The sequence below is a fragment of the Anser brachyrhynchus genome, assembly GCF_964034855.1.
Source record: "Anser brachyrhynchus genome assembly, chromosome: 3".
NCBI classification, from domain to species: Eukaryota; Metazoa; Chordata; class Aves; order Anseriformes; family Anatidae; genus Anser; species Anser brachyrhynchus.
The window spans coordinates 61,522,388-61,550,387 of NC_137696.1; the positions used below are offsets into that span (position 1 = coordinate 61,522,388).

The 28,000-nt window shown below is 44.5% G+C and overlaps 1 protein-coding gene across 5 annotated transcripts in view; it reads right to left on the bottom strand.

Moving 5' to 3' along the window:
- Nucleotides 1–28,000, bottom strand: part of PHACTR2 (phosphatase and actin regulator 2) — a 137,080-nt gene that overhangs the window by 57,341 nt on the left and 51,739 nt on the right. Inside the window, exon 1 of one of the 5 annotated variants that reach the window (XM_080584033.1) lies at nucleotides 23,735–23,980. The exons of 3 other annotated variants lie outside the window; for them this stretch is intronic. In XM_080584033.1, coding sequence (XP_080440159.1) covers nucleotides 23,735–23,777 — 43 coding nt within the window. In that variant the 5' untranslated portion in view covers nucleotides 23,778–23,980. Of the gene's footprint in view, nucleotides 1–23,734; nucleotides 23,981–28,000 lie in introns of those variants that run through there. One more of the 5 variants, XM_080584035.1, reaches the window with a different exon arrangement.

Sequence of the window (28,000 nt, forward strand, 5' to 3'; positions counted from 1 at the left end):
ACTTCCTTTATGGAAACTCGTGACAGTGCTGCAGTGCCATTCGTGCTTTGATTCTGGGGGACAAAAAACAGTGGGCTGGAGAATTACACACACGTTCTTCTGAACTGAGAGTCCGAGAATAAGAATGTTACAAAATGGAGTTTGAAAAGCACAGTTTAAAACAGAAAACAAAAAAAAAGTAGGGAGGGTTATCACTGGAGCTTTACACATTAATATTCTAGCTCTAGGCTCCTGGATGAGTTTTGTGCTGATGCTCCCCAAACACTCACTGTAAGCAACAGCGTGCCTCTGTCAGTCTTTCTGTTTGCATCAGGACTTTGCTTCCGAAGGAAACCTCCAGACTGCTTCCACTTGCTAAGCTTTGGTTTGTATTTCACAGCAGCTATGAAGAGCATGAACAAGTTTTGTTAAGCATGCAACTGAACTGGAAGATGAACTCCAGGAGGGCATCTTGTGCTCCATGTGCTGAGGAGCAATCAGTCTGGGGTACCAGGCTACAGCCAGCTAAAACCAAAACAGCTGCAACTGTTTTACTTTACACACTCGTTCCCACCACAACGCAATGCCTGCCAACGTAGACATAGTCTGAATAAACTGAGACAATGCACTGGTACCAGCAGTTCTTCAGTCAAGTAATTTGAAAGGTTCAAGGCATTTGATTCTGCACTGCTTGACACAGCTATTTCTGACCTTTCTTGTAAGCTGGAGGGTGGCATTTAAATCAGTACCATCAGGGACCTCTCACTCTAGGTAGCAGAAGATGCAAGAGAAATAAATCAAAAATCATCATCCTGTAAGTCTATTAACCATTCCTGTTGATGTCATCCCAAGCATTATATCATAATCTCCAAGAAGAAATTCTGTTGTAAAAGACCAACTACAACACTGAGACACTGCAAAGCCAAATCGCGCTGGCACAGGCTCGATGAAAGAAATAAAAAACCCTTCCCTGAGCTTGCAGGCAGCCAGCAAAGATTAGATTGGTTTAGGGATGACCTTAACTTTCCTATAAACAACCAAAGATGGAAATGCCTGAACACATCTGATCCTAGGAAGGCTACTTGGAAAAAACAACTTTGATCTCTGTAGCTGCCTGGGAGACACTTTTCTGCTCTGAATGATCTCCAGAGGTGTTGTGCAGCTGCAGCAGCTGCACGGATTATATGCAGTTTTTCCATAGCACAGGGCATTTCAGCACTGCAATGTTCACGTCAGCACTGAAACACGCAAATACCTTCTTCAGGTAAGAACTCAGAACTCACTTTACAAAATGCAACAAAAACTATCCATCAAATTGTTTCAAGCAAGTCTACTATAAATGCCTTTGAAATAAATAGCTGTGATTCTACTGGTTCCATGCCTTTTGGTCTAGAATGCATTTAGACCATTTCTTTTTAAAGATTTGCTTTAAAGATAATTCATGAACAGAAAAAGAGGGCTAACCTTATGCAATAGGTTGTGCTGTACTTTTTATTCTTGGTAGTGAAAGTGGAAAGCCAGTAGAAGAATCTAACCTCACTACTGGATAATCAGAGTCATGCAGATTATATATAAACATATATATGATGTTGTTACGGCATCCTTATTCTAGTAGAACCACATTTTAATAGGTAATGGATCATAATTTGTTGCTTGTAGTTTATTGCTAGTAACTTCTGTCAGTGATGATTTAACAAAGATAAAACCCAAGTAGCTTAAGTAGCTGGTAGATGTATACTCAGATTTTCTTTTAAAGAGTCCTTTACTGAATCTGAATAGCTTTAATTAGTCCATATTCACATTTAGTCCCAATGAGAAGGAGTTTATTAGGTAGACTTTGCTGTGAGTATGAAATATCTTACAAAATTGCTGTTTAATAATTCTCATCTGAAAGGTGGTTTAAATAACAAGTACACTGGAATCAATGCCTCCAAGCAAATTTTAATTAGTTTATTCTTGTCACAATGATACTTGTTATCCTGGAGTAAAAAAGCTCTTAGGGATATACCCAACAACAGAAATAAGGCAGAACTTAGGTCCCTATGCCAAGAGTTGTGCTATTGGGAACCTGAGGAACTCTGATCAGAAGTGCCCTGACTCTGAAAGTGCAGGTGCTGCAAGTCATGAGATTAAAATTATCTGAAAACTCTGCTTTACTGCACATAAAATATAAGCCCAAACCAGACTCTCACAGCAGACTGGCTTTGGCGATGAAGGAATTTTCTTCTCTACTCTTCCATCTGCTCACTCCTGACCCTAAAAAAATAATCCATCCTTTCAGTTGTAAAAAATGCAACTGTTCATTGGGCTTGATCTCAAGTAGATCTCAATGATCCAGACAAAAATCGTCTCCCCTTTCTACCCTCTTTCCTTTTTTAAAAGATTACTTTTAATCTGGGTCACTGTAGTGATGTAGTCTTCAGCACAATCCTACAAATGCTTGAAGTGTCAGGATCAGATAAGGAGAGAGCTGTGGCATGGGCCAGATTGGACTGGGCAGACAGCCTAAATCAGCTGCAGCCAGAATACCATGAAACTGTAGCCACGGACCTGACAGCACTAAACAGCCTAGCACATACCATGTGCCTGAGCCCAGATTAATCCACTAAATGAGCATGCATTTGCCTAGAGTATTTACAGGGCAGGCAGAAGACTTGGGTTCCTCCTCCTCCTTCCCAAATGAATAGCATTGCAACCTCCTGTCCTTTCCTTCTCAAAGAACACCCTACCTGGCAGTGTGAGTAATGGTCCTCTGCAAAAAGCAGCTTGGAGGCCATTCAGCCAACAGCAAGAGCCGGAAGAAGGCAATGCTGTACTTGGGTAGCTAAATTAATTAATTTATAGAGATATGGGAAATCACATGTACATCATTGATGCAATAAGTATGGGCCTTCTGCAAGAAAAATTGTTGCTCTGCTTAGATGTGAACATACAACACCACTTGAACCACCAAGCAGGAAAAGGCACAGAACCAAGTGCTCCACTGACACGCCGTGGTAGGACCGGTACCTATTACCTTCACTGGCACTGGGTATCTCACTTGCAATATTAATGTGGTATCACCCCGTCACCCTTAAATTGTGTCAATATAACCTTTGTTGCAATACTCAGGGGATTGCCATATCTAATCATGAATGAATTGGGAAATGCAACAGAAGATGCAATGGCTTCAGTTGAAGGTTACCTTATGTGTGGATTTAGGTCTGCAGGATTTCTATACTTCCTACCTACCAGTTAGCTGGTTCAGTTATTTTTCTCTTCCTCTCACTGCACCCAGCTGTCCTGCAGGGATGTGCTGCTAAAGTCATCTTGGTTTATTGAGACCTCAAAACCTCTTTCTGACAGTGTTATAATTTTCTATACAGTCTTGCCAAAGGGAACAGAGTTTGAAGTCACGGTTTTCATGCCAGCAAAATCAACATGTTTGTGCAGCTGTATATTATCCCAATTTAGTGACAAGAACAATAACTCATCAACTTGCTATAGAGTATGGTAAGCCACTTATTCCTGGAGCTTACTGGAAAAAAATCAAGACACTGCGTGGTAAAATGTTTGACGTGGTCATTAAAAACCAGAAGTCATTCTGACACTATCAATGTCATTTTCAATAAATCTCTCTAGTTCTGTAACGTTATATCAATTTTTCTTGACCAAAACCAGATGGAAAGACAAGTCTTTTTTCTTTCTCTCTTTTTATTTTCTACTTGGAAGGGAAAAAAATGAAACTAATCCCCAGAGGATAAACTGACAAACGGGAGAGCTATAATCTACCTCAGAGCAGCACAATGAATTGGCATCTGAATGCTTTTGCCTTGCCATACATCTGGAGTTTAACTTTGGGGAAACTCTGTCATGAGCTAATTGACTTGATTGTGTTTTAATTAAATGAAAGGAAAGAGCTGAAGTTCAAACGTAGGCGGCTGAATGGTAGTTTCCATATGGAACTGCCAATGTTGCAAAATGTTAATTGGGCCTCCTGCTGGCAATGAGCTAAACAGGGTGGGCAGCGGCTACTTCAGATGGATTCTGGCTGCTGCCTGAAAGCAGCCGGCATGGGTAGCGGGGGGATCCTCCTCGGGTAGCTGCAGCCTGAGTGCCCCCCGGGCTTCCGCAAGGGTATATGCAGAGACACCCTTCGGGTTGTCAGAGTCGCTCATGGACCAGCAATGCCAAAGTTCAGAGAGATGAATTTTTATGGGGGTGAACCACGCAACTCCCATTTCACCACAGGCAAAGCGTTACCTTGCTGCAGAAAGCCAGAGAGAGGGAAATCCAGTTTTGCATCTGTGGACAAAAGGCCATAATTCTGCTCTCCCCTTTGGTAAGTCCCTGCCTAGGCTCTGCAAAAAGCACAGCCAGCACCGTACTAATCCTGTACAGGCACTTCTAAACCCCTTGGAGAACAGCATGTTAGCGTGGAAGCTAGGAGAGGCACACCCTGCCACCCGCTCCTTTGATGCTGTGCACAGAAGAGGAGGATCATGAGCCAAGTCACACGTTTCAGATTTGCCTGAGCAATGGTGCTGTCTCCCACATGCATTTATTCCAGCTCTTTCTCTCAGCTGTAAACCTAGGATTAATTTCTTAGAGCCTGGACGAGCTTGTTTAGCTGTTTTGTCTTTTTACCTTGCCTGACTAAACTGCCCTTGCCATACCTGTGCAAGGCTCCCAACTACATCTGCACAGGCATTTGAGCAAATGGGGGGTGTTCTGTGGTGCATTAACACTGTGGTTTTACCTCTGTAATCTCACCTACTCTGTTTTCACCTGCTTCTCGTGTCAAAACATACTAGGATTTTGCTTAGGGATTGAATAAAAATAAGGACCTGACCTTATGCTTGTACTATGCCCACAAACATGTTCGCAAATTAAGAATTTACATTTTGGCATCATGCAGTCCGTATTAGCACATCTGCACTACTTCCTGCTTTCCAGCCCAGTGTTTAACTTCCATCCCTTTGCCTTACCAAGAAAGGAATAAACAAATGCTTTGCAATCCCGTTATGCAGGTCTGAAAGTGATCTGGCTGCAAACATCTCGATACCTGCTCTCTGACTGGAAGGCGGCTGGCTCAGACCAAAAGAAAAGGGATCAGCAGTTCAACGCGGCCTGCTTGCTCCTCTCTTCTCAACCCCAATACTCCAGTGAAAAGAAGCAAATGGAAAATTTCCAGACAGTTACGTTTTCCAGATATATGAAACATCAGGTCAAAGGTTGCATTCTAGATCCAAGCAACTTCCACAAAAATGGGGAAAAAAATCCAAGCAGAGTAACAGAGATGTGGGAGGACAGAAACAACAACAACGCAGTACATGTGAAAGAGCATCCAAATTGCTTTGAAAGGCTGAGGATTGAAAATTAATGCTGTGTGTCAGAATATTAAGGGATAAATCTCCTTAAAGTACAATGGTATATATATTTCTATTTATAGTTTTAAAACCTTTTTGGATAATTCTGCAATTCAACCTAGAAGTGCGCTGCACATACTCATCTTGTTAAATTCCCTAATGATATTTTTAACGTCACATTTGAAAACCAGAACTGCAGAACTGGAAATATTTCCTTACTGACTGACTTTTCTTGATGTCTTGATGTAGTCCTAATACAGGGGAGTAAAATACCTACAACAAATTTACAACAGATATTTTTAGCTACAGGCAAGTGATAAAACTTCCCAACAGATACTGGCTATCGAAAATAATCTGAAGTGAGTACGTTGCCCCTCTTCCTATGCGGTAATAAGCAGGAATAAAAACAAAAACATCTTTTGCGGTAATTAATACGTATGTACTACTGACGCTGAGATAAAAGCCGGCCAACTGTGCCACGTGGAAGCCTTTGGCCCTGTTCCCACTCCTCCAGCTAGCTGCAAAGTTACTCTCCATCTGCTCAGCGGGGCCAGCAGCTCCTGTACCACCTGTCCTAGCGGCAGCCCCTGCCGAGGAGAGGGAAGACAGGGGAAGGCCGTGCCCCTGGGGCTCCCCGGTGCTGGTTTGTCCTGACAAAAGGGGGGCAAACGTAATAGCTACGCTATGTCATCACTACACTGGAATGTGCCATCCCCAGAGCTCCCAGGAATTTGATGAGAAATACAGTCAGTAGGAATTTGTTGGAAGAAAAACTGGAAGAAGCACGGCGAGTGACAGCCTGGTTGCCTGGCGCGAATCGTGCTGGGCAGTCCTTGTCCCCTCGGCCTGCTGAATCCCTGCAGCTCTAGCTGCCAAATGACAGCTCCTCTCAGGAGCCAGCCCGGGGAGTGAACCAGCACACCCTCAGACGGTCTGAGCGACTCACTGCTACAGCTGAGTCAAAAACCTTGCAAAACTGGCAAAGCACAGCCAAAGTTACTCTGGGCTTTTCCTCAAAGGCTTTCTGGCTTCACTCCCCTCCATACCTAAGCAGCCACAGCTCGGGGCTGCTTCAGATCTAAGCTGGCTGGGTCACCTGGAGCCTGACATCATCCCGAGCGAGGATTTTGCGCTGCCAACAGCTCATCCGGCCTGCTGTGCAGGCTAACCAGCTCGGCTGCTGATCTCTCTCCGATGCCTTTCTACCCCTCCCTCAGCACATGTGGAAAGACAGAGGTGTTTCCTCACAGCTCGCGCCCAAAGAACCGCACTGCTCACCACGGTGCTATGAGCAGTGGGACGTCTCCAGAAAGCATCAACACTGCCAGCGGAGTAGGTACGCAGATATGGCTTTCTAGAGATGCTGAGCCCACAGGCGTATTTCCAGCTATTTCAGCCTGGGTTCTCACAGCGTCTTGGTGGAAACCTCAGCTGAACAACCATGTCGGTCGCTCTTTGTGAGGCTGCACCTCATCACTGTGCTGAGCCAGCAGAAAAAACAACCGTTTTGTACAGAATTTTAAAGACAAATCAGCTCCTTTCTACTTCACAGGAGGGCCAGCGAAACAGCGTGCTGACAAGACTGAGCTGTGTGGTGTGCCACGGAGCTCAGTCAGGAACAAGCAGGAGGGGACAGGAGGGGATGGGGACGAGTTTGGGAAGAGACGGAAGAGTTTTAGCAGGAAGAGTGCCCGAGTTCACCGCCTGTGGTGTAAGGTCTCACACAAGGATACAAGAGCTGAGAGGAGAGGCCCTCACAGCAGCATGCCCTGACCCCCACAGCACATCAAAGGCTCGCGTGATGACCGCCTGGAGCACTAACAGTGGTGGCTGTTTCCTTCTTCCACATGAAGGAAGCCGGGGAAGGTAGTTACGCATCTCTCCTCCCCCGCTCACCCATCCCAATTCATTCCTGACTACCCAACATTCTTGCCAAAAACAGTTCTGCATGAACACTGCATGTGTGCTTTTCCCATTATCGTACATCTTTAACCAAGTCTTCCACAGTTAACGTGTATATAAATCTGAAAGCAGGTTTGGTTTTGGGGGACTCCCATCCCAACGCTTCCTCACATTTAGGTAAAGTAATAAGGAGCTCCTGATCTGCAATTAACAGAACATTTACATACAAAAGATCCTAGGATCAATCTGATCAGCTGTGTAATTAAATTCCCTGCACACAGCCCCGAGCTCGCTGTACTGCCATTTAAAGGTGATGTTTTCTTTCATACTGGCACTACTTCAACACCTTTTTTCTAGCACAGGAAACAGCATACTGCACTTGTCCACAAGTGTGCAAGTCAAACCTGAAGCAAATAGTTTCTTTCTGTGACCCAGCTGGCCTCTGAACCCAGCAGAGGTCAAGGGCACTTAAATCCAGCTAGCAAATTTCTGAGTGTTGCTGTCACTGCAAACGTTTTTGCAGGCTATTAGTCCTGCAGCCTTTGTAGAGAAAACTGTGTTTATTTTAATTTTATTTTTCAGCTGCCTTTAAACTGTTTGCCTTTGTTGCTAGATACTAGCTTGGATAAACAGAAATAATACAACTCCAACGCACTCACAAGAAACTACTTATGATTAAACATAGCTCCTCTCAGTCAAAATGTCAATTTGTCAATTCTAAAGCTACAGCACGCAAAAACCGTTCATATTTTTTCTGTGTGTATAATACCAGGATCCTGAATACAGCTGAAGTTATCTTATTTGCTAGGAGAAAATGGGAGTCGCCAAGTTGCAGCTGACTTTTCTTCAGCATCATGTTTCATTACTCTCCTCATGCCTCGCTGCACAGCACACAGCTGTTTTATTCCCTGCATCTTGTTCCTTATTAGGGCCAGGGTGGAGAAAATCAGACACAAGCTGACATATTTGTCAGCCCAGCTGCTCTTCCTTTACCAAATTAAACTCTGAAGCTCAGGGGCATTTTCATGGAAAAAAAGGTCCATATGCAGTTTGCGATAGGATTTAGTTACACTTTAAATAAATAAAAACAGTATATTCCCTTTCCTACACAATCACGAAGTAGTAATTCCATCAAGCAAGCTAGTGGCGCCGTAAAACACTACAGAATTACAGAATCATCTTTAAGCAGATTTGAAGACCGATCGGTATACATTTTGAACTTTATTTTTTCCATTGAATCAGCATTTATGGGAGGTGCCCCACAAGCTGCCCCAGGTGCTGAGCCTGGAGAGGTGAGCAGAGCAGGGGCTGAAAGTAGCCTGGGTGCCCCTTCATGTCTCTGTTCCTGGAGGTCCCTGACAAAGCCAACCAGAGGGTCTCATGGCTTGGTGAGACCTTGGATGGGGAGAAGCCATCCTGTCACCAGAAAAGGCACTGAGAACTTGCTCAGCTTTTACAGCAGAATTTTCCTTTTTCCCTTAGGGGAAAACAACAACTCTAAGAGCACCATAAACACAGCAAATACATAATTGATACAGCATGAAACAAGGAAGTGGGGAAATGAATGTATTTCAGGTCCCCACTTCTCCTCTGCTCTCCATTAATAATAAATGACTTGTATTATCACAGTGCTTAAGAGGTGTAGTCATAGATCAGGACCTGTTTGTGACAAGAGCTGTACAAACAAAAAAAACAGAGACCATTTTTACACCAACTCTAACTACAAAGTGAAAGAGAAGAGCTTGAATAGCAGAGTTCTGATTTTTCATCGCCACCTGCTCACCTGTTGCATCTTAAAGATTTTTTAGATATCAAAAAAAATTTGTTTTGCTTTTTTTACAGCATATAATTTTCTAAAACTTCCCTCAGTCACACATTGACATTGAACAATCTTTGTAATCCATAGGCTAAAATAAAGCATCAACTTGAATTTCTACGAACAAGTTTAAACTGAATTATTTTAGCTGGAAGTGGATGAGCATCCCTTGAGCCTCGAAGCAGCTATACAACACAAGACCCCATTTTGTTCCTGACAATGCATATTTATGCTACACCATCAACATTCACACAGTGCTTAGCTTCAGCACACAGCATTGATCTGAGTTTCAGCAGTGATGCTCCGTTGCCTGACATGGAGGAACTGCAACCACCCAGCTCCGTCAGCACGTGCCACTGCTACAAACATGAATATTTGATTCTGCAGTACCTTGGTGAAGAAAACTTGAAATATTGTGGCCACTGCAAGCAATACAAAAATCAACTTAAAACCAGCTATGAACATGAGTAACTCAACCTCAATATCATTCACTGTTGTACTTTCGTTGACAATAAGGTCAAACTTAAAGCTGCCCTAAACATTTGAAAATTTCAGAGTATTGCTGCTTAATGATTCAGAAGAAACAGAGTGCCACTGGAGAAATGAAGCAAAGCAAAACAGGGTCATGGGCTTGGAGACAGCTGAAGTTCTTGAACACGTCGGAAGTGCAGCTGATATTGTTGGATATTTCTATAAAATGATCTGCTGGGAAGAGTCAATGTTTCTGGTAGCACATCCTCAGGAGGATAATAGTGTATTAAAGAATAACCCATTCATACTTGAAATATAACACACTTCAAAGTGAATTGAACAAGCGTAACATTTAAGAGCTTATAGAAGAAATTCACACACAATTTTGTGCCAAAGATAGGAATAGGATTAGGCAGTAAAAAGTGTGTATAAGGTTGAGGACAAAGCTCAAGTTTTCCCACTTTGTGAGCACTGTGGCCACATTGATCCAGACAAACAAAACACAGAAGTGTTAGTATTTAGTTGTGTGTTTAAAAGGATTTGATTTAAAAAAAAAAAGTACAAAAAGCCTGAGTGTCACTGGAAGGCTCTGCAACTATTGCTAGCAGCTCAAACCAGCACTGGAAATTCAACATCATCCCAAGTAAAGTATGTACAGCATCAGGGTTCAACAAATTCACTTTGGCTTTACATAAGCTCTCTGAAGTTTTCTTTTTTAAACTACTACCAAATGTTTTCCTAGGGAGGGAACATTATGTGATAGAGCACACGACTGTTTCCAGAGGTCCCTGGGAAAGCAAGCCATCTCTTCGAAAAGCCCACAGGAATACCCCAGAAAGTGCCACTCTCAGTTTTTGCCTGCCCTGACTGCTCCTCAAACTCTCATTGTGGGCTTTCACGTGACAGATTTGGCAGCTTGCAGGCACCACAACAGAGAGCGTGGGCTATTTACCCACTCATTTAATAAGCTATGTGGATCGGTTCTCCCACAAAGAAATGAGCCTCAAATGCTGAGTTTCCTCTGGAGGTGTTTGCACCGGTGTCCTTCTCTGGGGTTGCTCCCAGCAGGCTTCTGGGGGTCCCTCCTTTCCCCCCGGCCACGGCTCCCTGGCATTCCCCGCTGTCCGACACAGCTGCACAAAGCAGCCGCAGGGATTGCATCCCGATCGCATTCCTGGCTGGAACACAGCAGGCATCACAGCCTGGCTGTTCCCCCAGCACCCTGCTCGCCCCCAGAACAGGAGGCAAAGGAAAGCAGGGAGCCCACAGCCGACGGACACCCTTGCTCACGTGGGTGCTGCAGCTCTGCAGCCTCATTTCCTCGCCTGAAGCCTGCTCAGCTCTGCACTTCCCTGCCTGCCAAAGGCACGGGGCCCCTCCAGCAGCCAGCTGCAACTTGCCTCCCTCAGAAAACACCTCCCAAAAAACCCTCTTTGACACGCCAAACAAAGCTGATGCGTAACTTCATCTCCAGCGCAACAGGCTTGGTGTAAAAGCAGGTTAGGAAACAGAGAGGCTAACAATTATTTTTTAAAAGAGCGCTTTCAAGCAGCTTGCAAACAACTGACTCCAAGCTTCCTGAGCTCAGGGGAGTGGTTGTGACATTCTGGAAATGAAAAGGAGTGATCAAGGGTTCAATCACTTCTCTTGGCTTAAAAAAAACGTTTATAATTCCCCCTAAACCTCCCTCCTGCTCGTGCAAACATTCAAGCACTCAGCATTTCCAAGCCCCATGCTCACTCCCCGGCTCGCCTCCTTCCACCCCAGCTGGCTGCCAGGCTCGGGCTCGGCGAGAGGGCGGCAATTTTCACCCGGCAGGGACCCAAAAGGGGACGGGCAGGGGACCCCGCACCGCTCCCGCGGTGCTCCTGCCAGAGGTATGTATGATGTAACTAACTCGAAGCTTCTTGGCAAATCTCACGGCAATTTCATGCTTTTATGAATAGCAAGTCACTGGGAACCGGTTCTCTATTTAAATTTTTTCACTTAAAAATAAACCCAAAGTTTTCAGCTTTGTGTTTGTAAGAGACAGCTTGAGATAGCAACCTCCAAGTGGCAAAGAAAGAAAAGAAAAGGAAAGGTCCAGAGTCTTATTTTTGATGCGTCATGACCTAATGAGCTTGACCCATCATTATTGAATGTCTAGTGTCAGCAGTAGCATGGAGACAACTCTGTGACCACGAGGGAACGCACAGGAGCCAGCAGTGACCATATAACCTCCTATTTTAAAGGCTGCCCTATGGGGTTCAGACAGGTGTCCAGCAGCAGGAGGCCCAGCCGTGGCAGGGTAATGATGTTAACAGGATTGCCCTGCCATCCCCTTCTTCTCATCCAGCTTTACGCTTTGACTTGACTGCAGCAGCTCGGCCAGGTTTCTCTCGGTCCCTGTCACACCACCAGCTCTCCAGAGGCCTTCAGACAGACACAGCCCTGTCACGCGGAGTGAGGCTCCTGGTCCCACCAGCGGCCTGCCCGCCCAGCTCCAGCACCAGCACTGGCGTCCTCCACAGTCAGCACCCCCACGGTCTTAAACCTGCCTTCAAACCGATTTCAGAACCATAGCTGCTCTGGAGCTCACGGCCCTGCATGCTGGCTCTCGGAAAGGACCTTTGCCTCCATGAAGTATTTTGATGAACCCACCTATTTCCTGGCTAAAACGAGACAGAGCTTAAATGCAGAGCTGAATACACGCTGGCAGAATACTGCCCTTGGTGTGCTTCAGTCAAGCTTTTCAAGAACATAGTTGACATTTTATATGGAGTCAGAGGACTTTTGGGGGGGGGTTATTTGGATATTTTGTTTATAAGCATGAAAGCACCCACTAGTAAAAGCAGGTGACTAATGGGTGAAAATGCCTGGTGGACAATAAAAAACAGAACTTGTTTGTTTGTGTTTTTTTTGAGAACAAAGTTATCATCAACAATTTCATTTCAGGTCAAATTTAATGTTCACTGTAACACAGATGGCTCTCTTCTCAGGTAATTACAGCAAGACTAGGTGACATGGAGGGCTCTGTCCACCAGACTAAAGGACCCCTTTTACCTCTTATGACACAGCTTATGGCACCTACCCAGCTTCGGTGAGACCTAAGCAAAACCCTGCTGTAGCAGGGTTTACCCTAAATCCACTATATCCTGCTACAGAGGAGCTCTGAGGAGTGCTGCTCAGTGTCTCATGTCCCAGTTCTTTCAGTGGTTTTAGACAAAGAACCATTTGCAGTGATCGCTATCGGAGCTCTGGCGTTTCTGTTTTAACTGATAAGAGACAAGAAATACTTTGAAAAATGTCACAGTTTTCTTGAAAAGTTCACTACAGAAGTTTACACCAAGAATATAATATAAATCTTAATCGGATAGTAAAAACTTCTACAAATATATGTGGCTGCACACACGTGTGTAGCTCTCTGTGGGACTCCAGCCCCAATCCTTGGGTTAGAAAAGGAAAGTTCCTGTCAGTATGTCAGGAAAAAAAAAAAAAACCTCTTTACTTTGCTGTCTCCTCTTGAAGGGTGACCTGGTGCACCATCTCAGTATTACCCAAATTTCCCTTCTCCCTCACCCCAAACACATTCCTTTTTCTTTACCCCCTAAAGAACAACAATTTTTGGCTTGTCTCAAAAGTTCTGCTACCATCCCTTGTGTAAAAAAATAAAAATGCCAAAAATGGTGGGAGCACAGAGTGAGTTATAAAGAAATAGAGTAAGACAAAATAAACCCCTTGGGAATCGCAAGTTTTCCCTGCATTAACATCTGGGCATGGAAGTAACTGCTTGAACCAATAAAAATGGGCTACGTGCTGGTATTTATTTATTTTTTAAATGAGATTGAACTGCCTGGTATTTATTTGTTTTTAAGAAATGGCTAATTTAATTAGCTCTGCCTCCTCTGTTGTTCCTCCACTCTCCTCTCACTGCCATGTGGAATTTAGTGCATAAAGAGAAAGAGTAAAAAATTAAATTGGAACATAGTAATAAAACCTGCGGCCCCATTAACACAGAGGGTGTGTCAGTTCTTCGGGGTTAAAAAAACCCGATCTCTGCTGCCAGACAGCTTTGTGCCGCTGAAAAGACACTGAAGGCTCAGTTCTGCCCTGCTGGTGTACAACCCATGAAACAAGCCCTCAGGGAAAAAACAGGTTGCCAATTATGCTAAACAGCAGCATTCCCATCCAGGGACTGTCATGATGTAATTATGTTATCTGCTAAACCACAGGCAGAGTAACAGAGATGTGGGAGGAGAGAGGAGGCTGTTCCCATTGACAAACTGAAGGGATAGCAAGCAAGTTAACCCTGTGCTGTGGCTAACTATCTCCAGATGGAGTCCTCCACCACCCTCAACTCGCTTAATGAAGGACTTTATTTGTTTTTTGGTTCACCTCATCTTCTACGGATGTTTCTTGCAGTGTTTTTCTTCTGCGGTTAAGCAAACCCTGGATGTACTGCAGGCTGAGCAACACGGAGAGAGATGTTTTCTCTACAGGGACAGCTGGCTGAAAGATGTGAATGCAAAAATCCGGGGCCTGACTTTGTTCATTTCTGCTCACTTAGTCACTTGGTCTATAGCTTTCAGTTCACCAGGTCTTGTATGCTCCATTTTTAGTGAGGAAGAGAGGATGACAACATTTACCACCCAATGGCCATTTTCAGGACTGGTTAATGCCCATGGAAGACTTCAGAGTTGGGAGACACAAACCTTCCCAGTCCATGCCAGGGCAATGAGCTGGGGCCTTCACTCCTGTGTGCTGAGATCACACGAACACTCCCTACCCCACTTCAGGGCAAAGTCAGTGGAAAACCTTCAATTGCCCTGGTGCAGGGTTTCAGCTAGCCGTGCTTATTCTGCACTGGGACGCAGCTTGGGAAACACACACTAGCTATGCAAGGAGCAGCTTCTGCTTAGGGGAAGGTAAGCAAGCACCTGGGGGTGGAACTAGCAGAATGAACAGTACCAGAGGGGAGTTAAGGCAGAGGTGTTGCCGTAAGCACCCAGGATGTATTTTTCAGTTTCAGGTGTCTGCAAACTCCCCCAAACTCTTCCAGCAAAAACTTTTGTCCTCTCTTCAGAATCATGTTCACCATACAGTAAACATGATGGCGCTGTCAAACAAAAGGCTTTAAAAGCCAAGCGTCATGGTCATGTAGTTTGTGCAATGCTTTGTAGTTCACATCTCCTTTTTCCTGCTGGCTCATGTTCTGCTACTCTCCCTGACTTCCCTTCCAACTAAACTATAGACCATCTTTCATTTTTGCCTGGTGCTTGTCCAGCTCTTGACAACTTGGCTTTATCCACAGACCTCAAGTTGTCCATGTTATTGTTCACTCACTTGCACAGACATAGCTTCTTTCATGTCTCACAATCGGGCCTTATGTAGTTCTTCCATACTCCATTTCCGTGTTTCAAAAGTGGCAATATTCAAGTAAGAAACAACAACAGCATTTTCTTCCCAAGTTACCAAATCCGTTATCTTCTAAGAAGAGTTGGACCAGCCTTCAAAACTTCTCAATTCCAGTATTTAAGCACAGGAACTACACTACAATTAATGAAGCTGTTTTAAGTCACATATGGATTTTTAATACAAATTATTAATACTAGTATTTTCCTTCTTTTTATGAATCACTTGAACAATTCATCAGAAGAGGAGGACCATGCACGATGGTCTAACACACAGGACAACAAAGCCACTACACCCTTCTTTGTGTCTACATAAAAGAGGCCAGATTAACGGTGTACTAGAACACTACTTCACATTTTCAGAACAAGAATACTCGTAGCATCTGTGCCAAAACCAACACTTCCTTCCACTCAGAAATGCAATAAATCTACAAAACTGCAAGGAACAAGCCAGTAATCTTCAGACACATTGAATACATTTACAGGAAAGGAAATACACAGCCAGTTTTGAGCTATTACCAATGAAATAAATTATAACACATTATACATGTATACTTTAAACGTGCCCAATTTCTTGGCAATTAATTGTTTGGTGTTTTTTTCCTCATAAAGACAGCCAGTATCTAAAAATCATTTCCCACCAGCTTATAATGACTTTAAGTGGTTACAAGTCTAACTGCTTGTCTGTACCCCACTGAATCTACATGTTTCATAAATGCAAAATGAAAGTGTCAGTTCTTTGTTGACTCTCAGGATTTGAGGAGGGGGTGAATGGAGTGGGAGTGTTTAAAGAAAAAAAGCCCCCAGGAGATTAGTTCTCAGCCTGGCTGACTTTATATTGCTTGTTATGACAGGTAAGCTTCAGGTAAGTTGATCTCTGGGGGCTATAAGCAAGAAAAATGTACAGGATGAAAGTCACAAAGCTGACAGGCCCTTCCTATTTGCAGCTGCATCGTGTTTTTGCCTCAGGATGCTACTGCGTTGGTTAACATCGCCTGTTTGGCAGCCAAACATAAGAAATCTCCATGCGTCCATTAAACAGCAGAGGCTGGAGACCTACAAGCCACATTGAGGTTTACCAAAGCCTCATGGGTCACAAAGGGCTGGTTAGGAGTAAGTATCTCAGGCCTCTCACTCGCTATAGTATCTGCAAAAACTGGCTGGGGGCATATTAGGACGTAAGTTGGGCCTACAGCACCGTGACTCCGCCATGAACTGCTGTGCCTTTTGGCATCGGTGCAACAACACACATCGGCATAGATTAGGATCTGGGATACATCAGCAGAGGTAGCAGCTTGCTGAGGACAAAGACAAGGGCGCTGGCACACAGAGCTGGCTTCCCAGACCCAATTTCACTCCCGCTAAGTGCTATTTTATGTAGCTCAGGTAGCTACCAAACACAAGCTTGGATCCAGATCGCTTTCTGTTGCCTATCCTGGTAGTTGCCTTGACCACCGTTTTCTGCTGGTTTGGGCAGTGAGAGTGCAGACATCTCACAACACGAATTAAAAAGCACATTTGCAGGGGCAGGGGTGCAGGTTGAGCTCTGGGAACAGGCCTTGCTTTCCTGACAGCTTGCAGAGCTAGGAGAGTGGTACCACAGCCCGGTTCTGTTCAAGGAAACATCACGCAGATTCGCTGGTAGCCAAAGCAGGAATCAGAGAGGGAAAAGGCAACACACACTTTGCAGTTTACATCTTTTCAATGAAACTTCATTTTCATAAGGGTATTGTTGTCACAGGCTTTTGTATAAATAGTCAGACCTGCCAAGTGACAGTGTTATCACAGGCTTACCGTATTATATAGAAGCGTGGCGTCCAACTCACAGATAGCCAATCACCATAAACCAGACAGTAAGTCAGTATCTTCACATTTTTTCTCATTTTATTTGCATGCGACCTGTCTGCATATCCCTGACTACCATACAAAATGGCAGTGCAACCGAGATCCTCATTTTTCCCTAGCTTTTTTTCCCCACTTGCACTGGTCATCACAGCTGTTTAAAGCAGTGAGAAAACACAAAGGTAAACTGGACTTTCACTTTGGACAGAGACTTTGTTTCCAGGTGCCTGAAAAACAAGCCATAGAAGAAATTTGTTCCTATGCAGTAACCTTGTGTAAGGCCTGTGAGCAACTTAAGTCTGAAATCAGATTCCCTAATAATGAGACTCCACGTGATGGACAGGGGTAACTGCATTGTCTGTACAGACTGTTAGTCCAAAACACCGTATGGATTGCAAACAGGCAAGGCTAAATTGATTCACAAAGTGTAACGTTATAACCCAGCCCAGAAAATGGAAAAAAAGGCACCAAAAAAGCCAAGAGAGGACACCCAGCACTGTTACCCATGAGATTCTAGTCAGAGATAGTGAGAAAACAGCTCATCTTTACCACCTGTATCAGTTTGATGTTCACAGTGACCTTCCTGACTTGTTCCGACCGAAACATTTCCATAATACAACATTATACAAAATAACATGCTCTAGAGCCACAGCATAGTTTTAGATTTGCCAAAAAATACACCTGGCAACCTAGGAGTTATAGAGATCACCTGAGAACAGACGTAAATGACCCAGTTTGGTTCAATGGTTCAAAGGCACACTCAAAGCTTGCCTTTGATTCTGTTTTGGGGAAAAAAATAAGAAACCCTCACTGTCTGCCTACCTTGCCTGATGATGGTCTGTATTCCTGTTTTCTTTCTCTTCCTCTTTGCACGTATTTTTAACATCAGTATCATTATGTGGCTTGAAAACGGATCTGACCAAAGGCTTCTCAGTAACGTTGGCAGAACCAAATTCTGTTGACTCACAATCACATGCAACATTAAACTGCCTGTTACCAGAGCCAAATAACCATCACCGGCAAACTTCCACCTCTATTTTCCCCCCTATGCCTAGCACTGGCCTTGCCCAGACACATGAAAATCCCTCTATCACACTGCCACGGTTCCCATCAGAAAGAGCACAGGATCAGGAATCCCACTTAGGCCAACTAGAGAAGGCAATGAAGGGACTCTTCAAGAAGCACTCCTCCTCCATATGGGACTGAATAGCACCTGGTTTGGGCATTTCTGTGGATCAGAAATGTTTTTCTAGCCATTGCTACGACTGAAAAACTACAAGCGGAAGTAAATTCCTAAAGCAGCCTAAGTATCGGCTGAAGTATTTGTAAAAAATGCATCAGTGATTGCTCCAAAGCCTTAAATGAACTCTATTTTTTAATCATCAGCATGTTCTAAAAGAACTAAAGCAAAAAAATAAATCCCAACCCAGCAGTGATTCAGAAGTATTTTTCAGAAATGTTAACCACTTCTTCATTTTTAGCCCTAGAAACGCATCATTGTCCAAAACAATTAAAGGATAACTCTAAGGGGGTAAAAACACACGAAGAGAGATATTAACATTCAAGCATTTCCTGCTTTTAATAGGTGGGTCTGTGATAGGGCTCAAGCACTGACGAGGACTTGGGAGATCTTTTTTTTCTCCTTCTGGTTGTGTCTTAGGCCCACTGAGTGATTTCAAGTAGGCTGTCCTGCTTCCTCAGGCTCAGCCTTCCCATTTAAATCAAGGAATATTATGAAAACAACTGGAAAGTGTTTTGGAACCTGTAATGAGAAACGCCATCTAAGAACAAGGCATCACTATCCACGAGCAGTAAGAAAGCTGAGGAAGAGGACCTAGGAAGGAAGGACAACTGATCCAAGGGGCGGCTGAGATCTTACAGGGTGGGATCAGTTTTTAGCGTGCCTTAGCACAGGGGGCTCAGGGGGCAAATGAGAGCTCCTGGGAGCTTCTGGGGGAAGTATCAGGGTGGCCATCTGATAACACAACTCCATACAAACCTGGTCAGCACACGGGGCTTTACAGCCCCGTCAGCGTTGACCTCCTTGGAGATGGTTCTCGTTCTCCTCATAGCAGATGAGGAAGGTGATGGAAGATTAATGCTGCAAACAGGTGATCAGTGACTACCAAACATCAGCACACGAAGCCATCTCAGCCAGCATGCCTGAAACGAAAGGTCACCTCTGCTGGCAGCAGCAGGGGAGAACTCTTGGCATCCTTGAAGCAGCCTCAGAGCGAGAAGAGGTGACACGCTGCCCCATAAATAAATACTGATTCACTTCACATGGTCACACTTGGACCTTCCCTGACAGCACAAGCCGGAACATGGTTTTGGGTACTGAGACCCACATTTACCCAGGAGTTTCTATTATTTTGGTGTTTCAGCCCACAACACACAAGGACCAACTTTTAAAAGGTCTAAACACTTACAGATCCCATTAGCAATAGGTGAATTTGTGGCTACCCATTCTGTCTGAAAACATGGGCTTTCTGGGCCTTTGACAAGGTATCTAAAGTATTCAGTCCCTCAGCCCAAATCCTGGGGCAAACTGTCCACTTAATTAGTCCAAATCCCGGAGCTACCACATCTGCAGCCCCATCTGACAACACAGGTAAGATGAGAAAGAGTTTGCCATGCTCAAGATCCACAAAACCAGAAAAGCTTTGGATGCAAATTTAGCAGAATCTGAAAACAGATTTCCCTTTACATCGTACTTATAACTCTTCCAGAATTTACAAAACCATAAAGAAGGGACAAAAAAAGAATAGGATTCCCAGTGCAGTACTGCGAGGATTCAGCCTCCGAGCCCTCAGTCAATTTAAACCTGGGGAAAAAAAAAAACCCACACCAAAGATGATGCTCTCTGCCAAGAACTTCCTTTGAGACTACGGGCAAGTCATTTAGTGCTTCACCTCAAATGGGACTTGACTTTTTAGCTAAATATCTTGCCTTTCCTTTCTTTAAAGTGCACTGGTAACTGAAATGACCTGCTAACAGGTGTGTTGTGAGTAGCTCAGTGCACCTGTAAATGCTTTGAGATACCCTGCTGTAATGTGCAATGATGTCAAAGTTCTTCCACTTTTAAAAGGAAGAGAAGCTGGAAGAGAAAAATAAATTTTATCTTTTTCCCCAATTAGGAATTATTACTATAAGCGCTTTGTCTGCACCTTCAGATTTGCAGTGGACTGAGTCAGGATGAAAATTTAAGGCTGTTGCTGAATATCTTCATAGGAGCAGAAATTCTTGCTCCAGCACAGCATCATCAGTACAGCTCAGAAGTAGCTACTACTGTGGAGTGCTGCTGGAATAACTTCTCTTCCATGACAAACCCTGATATTGCTGCACGGATAACCAACTACTTTGGCTGTCAACACCTGGAACTGCTGAAACAAACATCAGTTTTCCATTTCATTTCAGAATTAAGATAAGTTTGCCCAGTTAAGGCAATTACAATTTCTCTGCACAGACACAGGTGAAGCTGCTGTTTTCTTGTCAATTAAGAGGAAATCCCATAATGCCAAGAGAGATGAAAAAGAACAGTCTGAGAAACACGTTAACTTTTGACCTATGGTAATTATTTCACTGAGTGCCAAAGTCAACAAACAACAGGATCCTGAGAGTAACTGCTTTCATCTCATGGGGTGAGCTGGGTGGGAAATGGTTTTCCTGTGCTGTCGAAGTACATTTTCATGTCCTGGAAAAAAAAAAAATCTGGTCTATAACAGGATGAACCCAAGCCTGACAATTTGTGCTCTGTTTCTACTAAATGTATAAGATGAAAGGAACTCCCACCCATCCCACAGTAAACAGACCCATGGATTACGCACGTACGCGGCTCTTTGCAGATCAGTACAGGGATCTGGCCCCCGTCTTCAGCTCACACAGCTGAACACCCTGACATCAGGGCAGGAGGTTCTTGAGACCTGCCCTTTACAGCCTGCTCCTTCCCCTCTATACACTCAGCTGTGCTCCGCAGACTCCATGCTGAACTGACGGATGCCCTTCTAGGAACACCTGTAGATGTGTTTTTACCATGCCTCATTTTTTGACAAGTCATAACTGCAAAAAAAAATCACCAGAAATCTTTTCCACCCCATTGAAAATACCCTTTTTCTTTTTTTTTTTCCTTTAAGTGTTTGCTTCGCAATATGACAATCACGCTTCCACTTGAGGACTCAGCTGTTTGCCAGTACTCTGTGTGGTACTGAAACACCCAAGAACAAACCCAAAAGGAAAAAACGCACAACTCTTATCTTTTGATAAGCTGTTTATCAGAAAGAAGTAATAGCCTTTGCATATGATGGCTGATAACCCCAAAAAGCACCAAACCCTAGCCAATGAATGAAGAGAGAGCACTTTAATCAAGTCCTGCCAGGCACGGGATAATCACAGAAGAGGAAGGAAGACGAACAAGGACAGTATGCACTCATCCTTTTCCACGTATCTACGCTGTCTTGCTATCACTGGCCAATTCCTTTTTTCTGTCCACAGTTGCAGACCACGACAAATAACAAACAAGCTTTAGAAAATGAATCTAAATGCCAGCGAAATTGGAACTGAGAGGGAGAAGGAACAACAGATTGCCTGCTGGGTGTCCACAGACAGCTAAGACCTGCTTTGCTGTCCATCTACCCATCACAGTTAGGGGAGGAGACCAAAGCCCTGGTTCTTCCATCCAAAATACTTGAACACCCACAGCTGACAGCAAACCCCAGGGAGAGAGCATTGCTGCATACAAACGTTGCATGTAAAAGTTGCTGGAAGGCAGTGGGACACAAAAACACCATTCCTCCTCTCTGCACAGAGCTCTGCTCTGGCTGGTGTGAATAAGCATTTGCTGAGTTGAGAACTTAAGAGTTTTATAGGAAGGCCTCAGTCTTGCACTTAACCCAGCGGGAAAGTGCCCACAGGACGTCGGGCTGTTTAAATATTTCAGTTTATATTTCCCTTTCCAAGAGTAAAATCTTTTATTTAAAGTAAATCTTTAAAGAATGGAGGAAAAAAAAAAAAAGCAGGACACTGAATTGTGCTCATACTGAGTATTGTATTATACGGTATATTGTATTTATTATAATACCTTTTCAGGAAAAATCTTTTATTTGAGTTTTCTGTATCAAACCATTTTCAGCCTATCAGCCCAGCTGAGGCCCCGCTGTGATTCACCAGTACCGTGCCCTGCTGTGCCCAGAAAACAGTCCCTCTGAACCCCACATGGGCACATGAAGGGCATGAGAGAGCAGGATCACAACCCCTAAAGGCTGGCGTGTTTGGGGAGAAGAACGGAGCCAACAGGCAAGCGACTTCTCACAGCTGCTTTTGTTTGGCTCACTAGGGATCTGAATGCACTATTGATTCCTTGGCACTAAAACACTAAAACTGTGCGTACAAGACAGGGATCTCCTTCAACTCTAATCTCTAGCAGCTGTCAAAGACTTGAACAGCTTGTCGTTGGCCGGCGTGCCAAAATCAATGAAGATTTTAGGATTCCTCGCGTAAGGGGCGATCAGTCTCAATCGGAAGCAATGGGAGCCAGGCCCCGCCCTGACTGAGCTGGACCAGGCATCCCAAACTTCGTGATATATCGAGCATTCAGACCATGCCCGCACAGCAGATGAGAGAAAATACACAGTTCTGCCCCCCACGAACGTCCCTGCCCCAAGGGCTTCTCGTTGAGGGCACGCTCTCCCAACATTTCCGATGGGGCTGAACCTGCAGCGGGACTGCTCTTCTGCGAGACCTCCTGAAGGCTCCAGCAGTGTCTCAAGCCCACTGCTCTTGAATGGGTGATGACAAGAATTTATTTGGCTGCACCAAGGTAGCATCGTTATAATCCGCACCTTCAGATAACTGCATCTTATTGCTCCTGATTGGAAATACCATTTTCTGTTAGGGAAATATTCAAGGGTGACGTTTTTTTCTTGTAGTTAAACCTACAAATCCAGCCCAGTTACAGCGCAGTCACATTCTGCGGAGACAACACAAGCCCAGCTATGATTTGTCAAAATACAGGCCCCCCTCCTGCCAAAATAACCCCAAAATACACTTCTGCACATAGCAGCTCAGACGCGTTTTGGTACAGGAAGTTTAACAAAAGCTTTTAACCCGTACATCTGTTTCCTCACAGCTGTTTCCTCAGTGCCTACCTCGGTACAATCCTAACGTGCTGTCTGCCGGGCGAGACCTTCAGCAAGATGGGGAAACGCATTGGAAATGGTCCAACGTAACGCTTGGCAGAAGAAGAAATCGTCCAAGATTTTTTCCTGGGGTGGTACGAGGGGAAAGCTGCACCACTGACAACACAACGAAGCTTTGCTAAAACGTAGGTGTTACTGCTAAAGCTATACTTGAATGTCCCATGAAGAGAAGAAAGGGGGGAAAAGGGGATAAAGGAAATCTGTTGTACTGTCTCCTGGTAGACAGAACATTCCTACGTTAAAAGCAGCGAGAGAATTAGGAATGAAGTTCAGAAGACAACTGATACAAAGGACTACAATGGGATTTATTTTTTTTTAAATGAACGCAAGGGAAATAGACGTGGAGGAAAAACATGCGTGCGATGCCATTTCTGCAGGAAACTTCAGACCCTGCTGGAACTAATTCAGCCCCTACATCCCACGGCTGCAGGAAGGGACCCACGGCTCCTTCCTACCTCCAGAAAGTCACTCCGCAAGTAACTGCGGCTCCTCCATTAGTAACACTAAGACGAAGTTCCCCTCACATGCTCTTTATTTATTCCCAATAAATACCGCTCACACAGCGAACCGTCCCGGAGCCGAGCGCAGCCAGATGGGCGGGTTACCAGCCGCGCTGCCGGGCGAGGTGCCAGCAGCCCTTTCCTTCCCCAACTTTTTTTTTTTTTTCTTTTTTTTTAAATTTTTCCCCGTTTTGCCCCCTTCTCCTCCCTCCTATTAGTTACCCGGGGGGCACGGAAGGAGGAGCCCGGGGCCGGGCCGGGCACGGGGGGCTCGGGCAGCTCCGGTACTCACCGCCGGGCGGCTCGGGCAGCGTGGAGACCGAGGTCTGTCCCATGGCTCGGCCGGGAGGCGCCCCGCCGTCACGCCGCCCGCCGGGGGCGCAGCCTCCTCCGCCGCGGCTGCTCCCGGGGGGCCGGGGCCGGGGCCGGGGCCGGGGCCGCGCCGCCCGCCGGCTGGCGGGGGGCGGCTGCTCCCGGAGCGGCGGCGGCGGCGGTGTCCCGGCGGCCGCCCCTCATGCTGCCGGGGCACGGCTCCGAGCGGGACGGAGGCCCCGGCGCCGCGCCCACCGCGGCCCCCGCCCCCGGCACCGCCTCGGCCCCGCTCGGGGCCCTCCCCGGGGCCGTGACGGGTGGTGGGCCGGGACGGCAGCCCCCGGCAGCCAGCTCTCTGCTCCGAGGAGTGGAAGAAGGGACGCGGCCAGGGGGATCAGCCAAGGGGGACGGCTTGGGGCAAAAAGAGGCGTCTTGCCTAGCACCGGGGCAAAGGGAACAAAGTTTCCAGTTTTCGTTATTATTTTTCGTTTAATGCGTAATCCAAGCCCTGCTGCGGGCTTAATCCTAGAACAAACAGGCAACTGTTAGCCGATGGAGGATAAAAAAAGAAAAACACACAAAAAGATCCCAAACATCTCAAGTGCCTGGTGGCTATTGCCGCTCAGTACCTAGGAACGGGCAGGAAGATGCATCACACGGGGACACGGAAGGCTCTTGTGAAGAACATGCCAGGGAACGTCTGTTAGTGAGACACAGGGTGAAGTTAGCACGGTGTTGAGTGGCATGGGAGTCCTAGAGAGGGTGGCTGTGGAGATTTCTGGCCTTCCAACATCACGGTGTTGGTACTGCGATGGTGTTTTGGGAGACGTCTGCGTCTCTGTGAGGCCCGTGCTCAGAAAGCAAATAAGGTAACAGCAGCAGCCGCTTAGCCTGGCATCAGTCATGGGCAGAAGAGTCTTGTAGTCAACTAAGACACGGCAAATAGACAAGAATACAACTAACACCAATCTTCATGTTTTTTATAGAAAACTAGTCTTAGTAAACAAACCTATTCCCTTGTTCGATGCGATTAACACTTCCAGTTCCCAAAGGTACTGGCTTGAGTGTAACAGACTTCCATCAGGTATTTGATTTAGTACGAGAGGAAAAAGCGAGGACAACACAAAATTGCCAAAGCACAAACAGATGAAGAACTAGATAAATGAAAAGAAGACCAATTGCTTGCGGGGCACTAACATTTAACGAGGGTGCTTCTGTTGGAGAGCTGTAGGGAGGCTCTCGGTGCTTTCATCGGCCATCTAGAGAGGAATTATTTCAAACAGCTCTGAAAGGCTAAATAAATCACTCCTGGCAGCAATTTTAGGTGGAGTAAATATTACCAGAGTGATAACGAGGACAAGGCAGTCAAAGACTTATCTGGATTATTTAATAAACTCAGGTCGTTCAAGTAAGTTTGAATAGGGTCAGAAGAACGAAGTCAGACACGAAGGATTGAGCAATGCAGCCTGCAGGAGCTGTATCTGAGAAAGCTGATGCATGTGAGCTGCTGCTGATGCAAAGGAAAGGTAATATTCTCATTTGGATGTGCAAATAGGAAAATGGTAAGTAGAGATACAGTTACATCATTGTGCTTCTTATCAGACAAAAAACACTATACAGTGTCTAGTGCTGCTGTCTGCAGCTTTAGAAAAACCCTGAAAGTTGGGAGACAACTCAAAGTCCACAAGATGAGATGCAAAGTGCAACACGTGCTCTCCAGCAAAAGGCTTGGTGTGGATGTACACAGGAAAGACTGACACAGGTGCCGCATTTCAATATACAAGTGCGAGAAGAGCAAGTATTACAGCGCTCCTGGCAGTCCAGGAGTCCCCTGCAGAGCACAGCATTGTAGAAAAGTGACAGGGACATGTACAGAGACACCAGACTGAGCTATGCAGCAGGAGTTAAGAAAGACACTAGAGGAGATGCTCTGATGATCCCTCCTTCCACGCAAGGAAATGCTTCCTGAAGCTTCTTAAACAACTGAATCCTAGCATGTCCTTCTCAGAAGAAGATTGTTTTTTCCCCAACAATTCCCCACATTTATTACCTTGAAAAATGACTTTAAAAGGGTTTGTTTTGAGAAACTTGAATTCTCCCTTTGGAGTTACTTGTAAACAGGAACATAAAAGTGCTCCTGTCTGCCTCTGGTGGATCTCATTAATTTTATCAAAGGAATTTGTGTTCCCCTACCCAGTTTACAATGCAAACGTATAGATCATCTGTCTGCAATGATTCCTGTGAAGGTAATAAACTCCTCAAAGTCTATTCGTAAGCACATAAAACGGGTATAGCTATCACATCCTCCAGTCCTGGTGAATTAATTGCCAATACTTTTTTTTCCCCCCCAAAAAAATTAATTGCTGGTTGTGATTTTCTTTTATATCATTTCTTTGCAGCCATCTCATTGCAAGGGTCCTGTCACCACCATACCTCAGTGGTGGTTAGCGGTATGTTGCAGAACTACTCTGGTAGGACTACTACTTTACAAAATCAGGGAGTTCAGTTCTAGTTTAGGGAAGATAAATATTAATTTATAATACTAACAGACTGTAGGCATATCATATAGAATAAGAAAATGAAGCTTCTGATTATAAAATGTACCAAAAGAGCAAACATTCAACAAGAAATAATTTGCTTGCATTAGCACATTTAAAGGTCTTATTAAGGAGATTTATAGATCCTTTATTCAGCCTTTGCAAAGTGGGCAATAGCAAACACTCTCTCGTTTCCAAACAGGGAATACTAGTTAAATATGAAATATTCATAAAAAATAAAATATTTAAAATAGCACTGATCTATAGAACACTTATGTCTCTTTCTGCTTTATCTCCTACCTAGAGATGCAAAAAAAGTAACATATATTTGTTCGGCTACTCCAGTCACAGTCATTAGTGGTCTTAAATTGGGGAAAAAAACATCACTTTTCTGCTTAAATCTTGCTTTTTAAGGTGTTAGATTGAAGAATTCACCTTATGACTCACTAACAAGAGGGTACTCTGAAACTTCAACAGTGTATGAGAAGACACCTACCAGTATCAACTATGAGAGAAACTGGACAGTCAATTATATATTACATTTCTCATATGTAGAGCTATATTTATGCAATTGGCTCCACATAGAAGAGATTCTAGCATCCTACTGACATTCCCCTATGAGCATCCACATAAAATACATACATTTAGTATTCAGTTGTCTAGAGACTTTCAATCTACAATATGATAGAGATATTTTAATCTGTGTAGTAAATTTCTTGCGACGAAGCTGGCTTTCAGGACAGTTAAAAGTTTAAGAATATGATAATGTTTGATAACAATTGATTCTAGCAGAGATTTGAGATTGCAATTAATACATTTGTATGAATTCACTTTTTTTTAGATGTTTTTTCCACTTCATCTTTAAAAAAATAATGAGATGAGACGCAAATGGACTACCCAGTCGTTTGTAGTTGTTACGGTCTTTGAAGAACTGAAGTTTCCTGAAGTCCAGAATTACAAGCAAAGCTAAAATGTCCCAAAAGATAAAGGTGAGAATTTCAGGATTAAAATTTCCACTTTAATTTTAGCCAGGGCTAATCTTGTACTGAGGAAAATGCTGCAAGAAGATGTTGAAACATGGACATATATTCCAGCCAGGTGGGGAAGCTGAGGTTCAGCTGATGGGTGGCACAGGTCCCAGTAAGTGGTGCCCAGCTGCCCTGACACAACATTCACATAAATGTGGTCAGTGGATGCAGTGTCCTAGTTAGGTTTTGGTGTCAGAACTGTGGTTATCTGATTGCATCGTGCTACCTGCACCTTTCTTCCCTTCTTGTCCCAAGTTATTGTGTTAGGTTCTGTAGGGAATTCTGTTTAACTCCGCACTTGCTCAAATCTTCCACCAAAAGAGGAAGAATAGCTTCTTCGTGAACTTCAGAAGTGTTTGTAGAACACAAATACTGCATGTTGTATAAATGGCTAGAATGAGATCTCTTTACTGGAGAGAATGTAAAATTTCAAAATAGTTTCCAAGGGAGAGTGGAATAATGCACAGCTTTTAACCTCTCTCGTACATCAAAGAACAACTCCATCCCATCAGTAAATCTTCAAAGAAGGCTGTATTTCAGTGGGCTTATTATACTGGGACGACTGATGGCAATACATGACCTACAATGTGTAGGATGCCGCTGTCCCATCTTTAGAGCTCTTTAGGATCACATTCAGTAAAGAGGCATTTTTAAAAAGTGAATTTATATTACTCTTCCTTC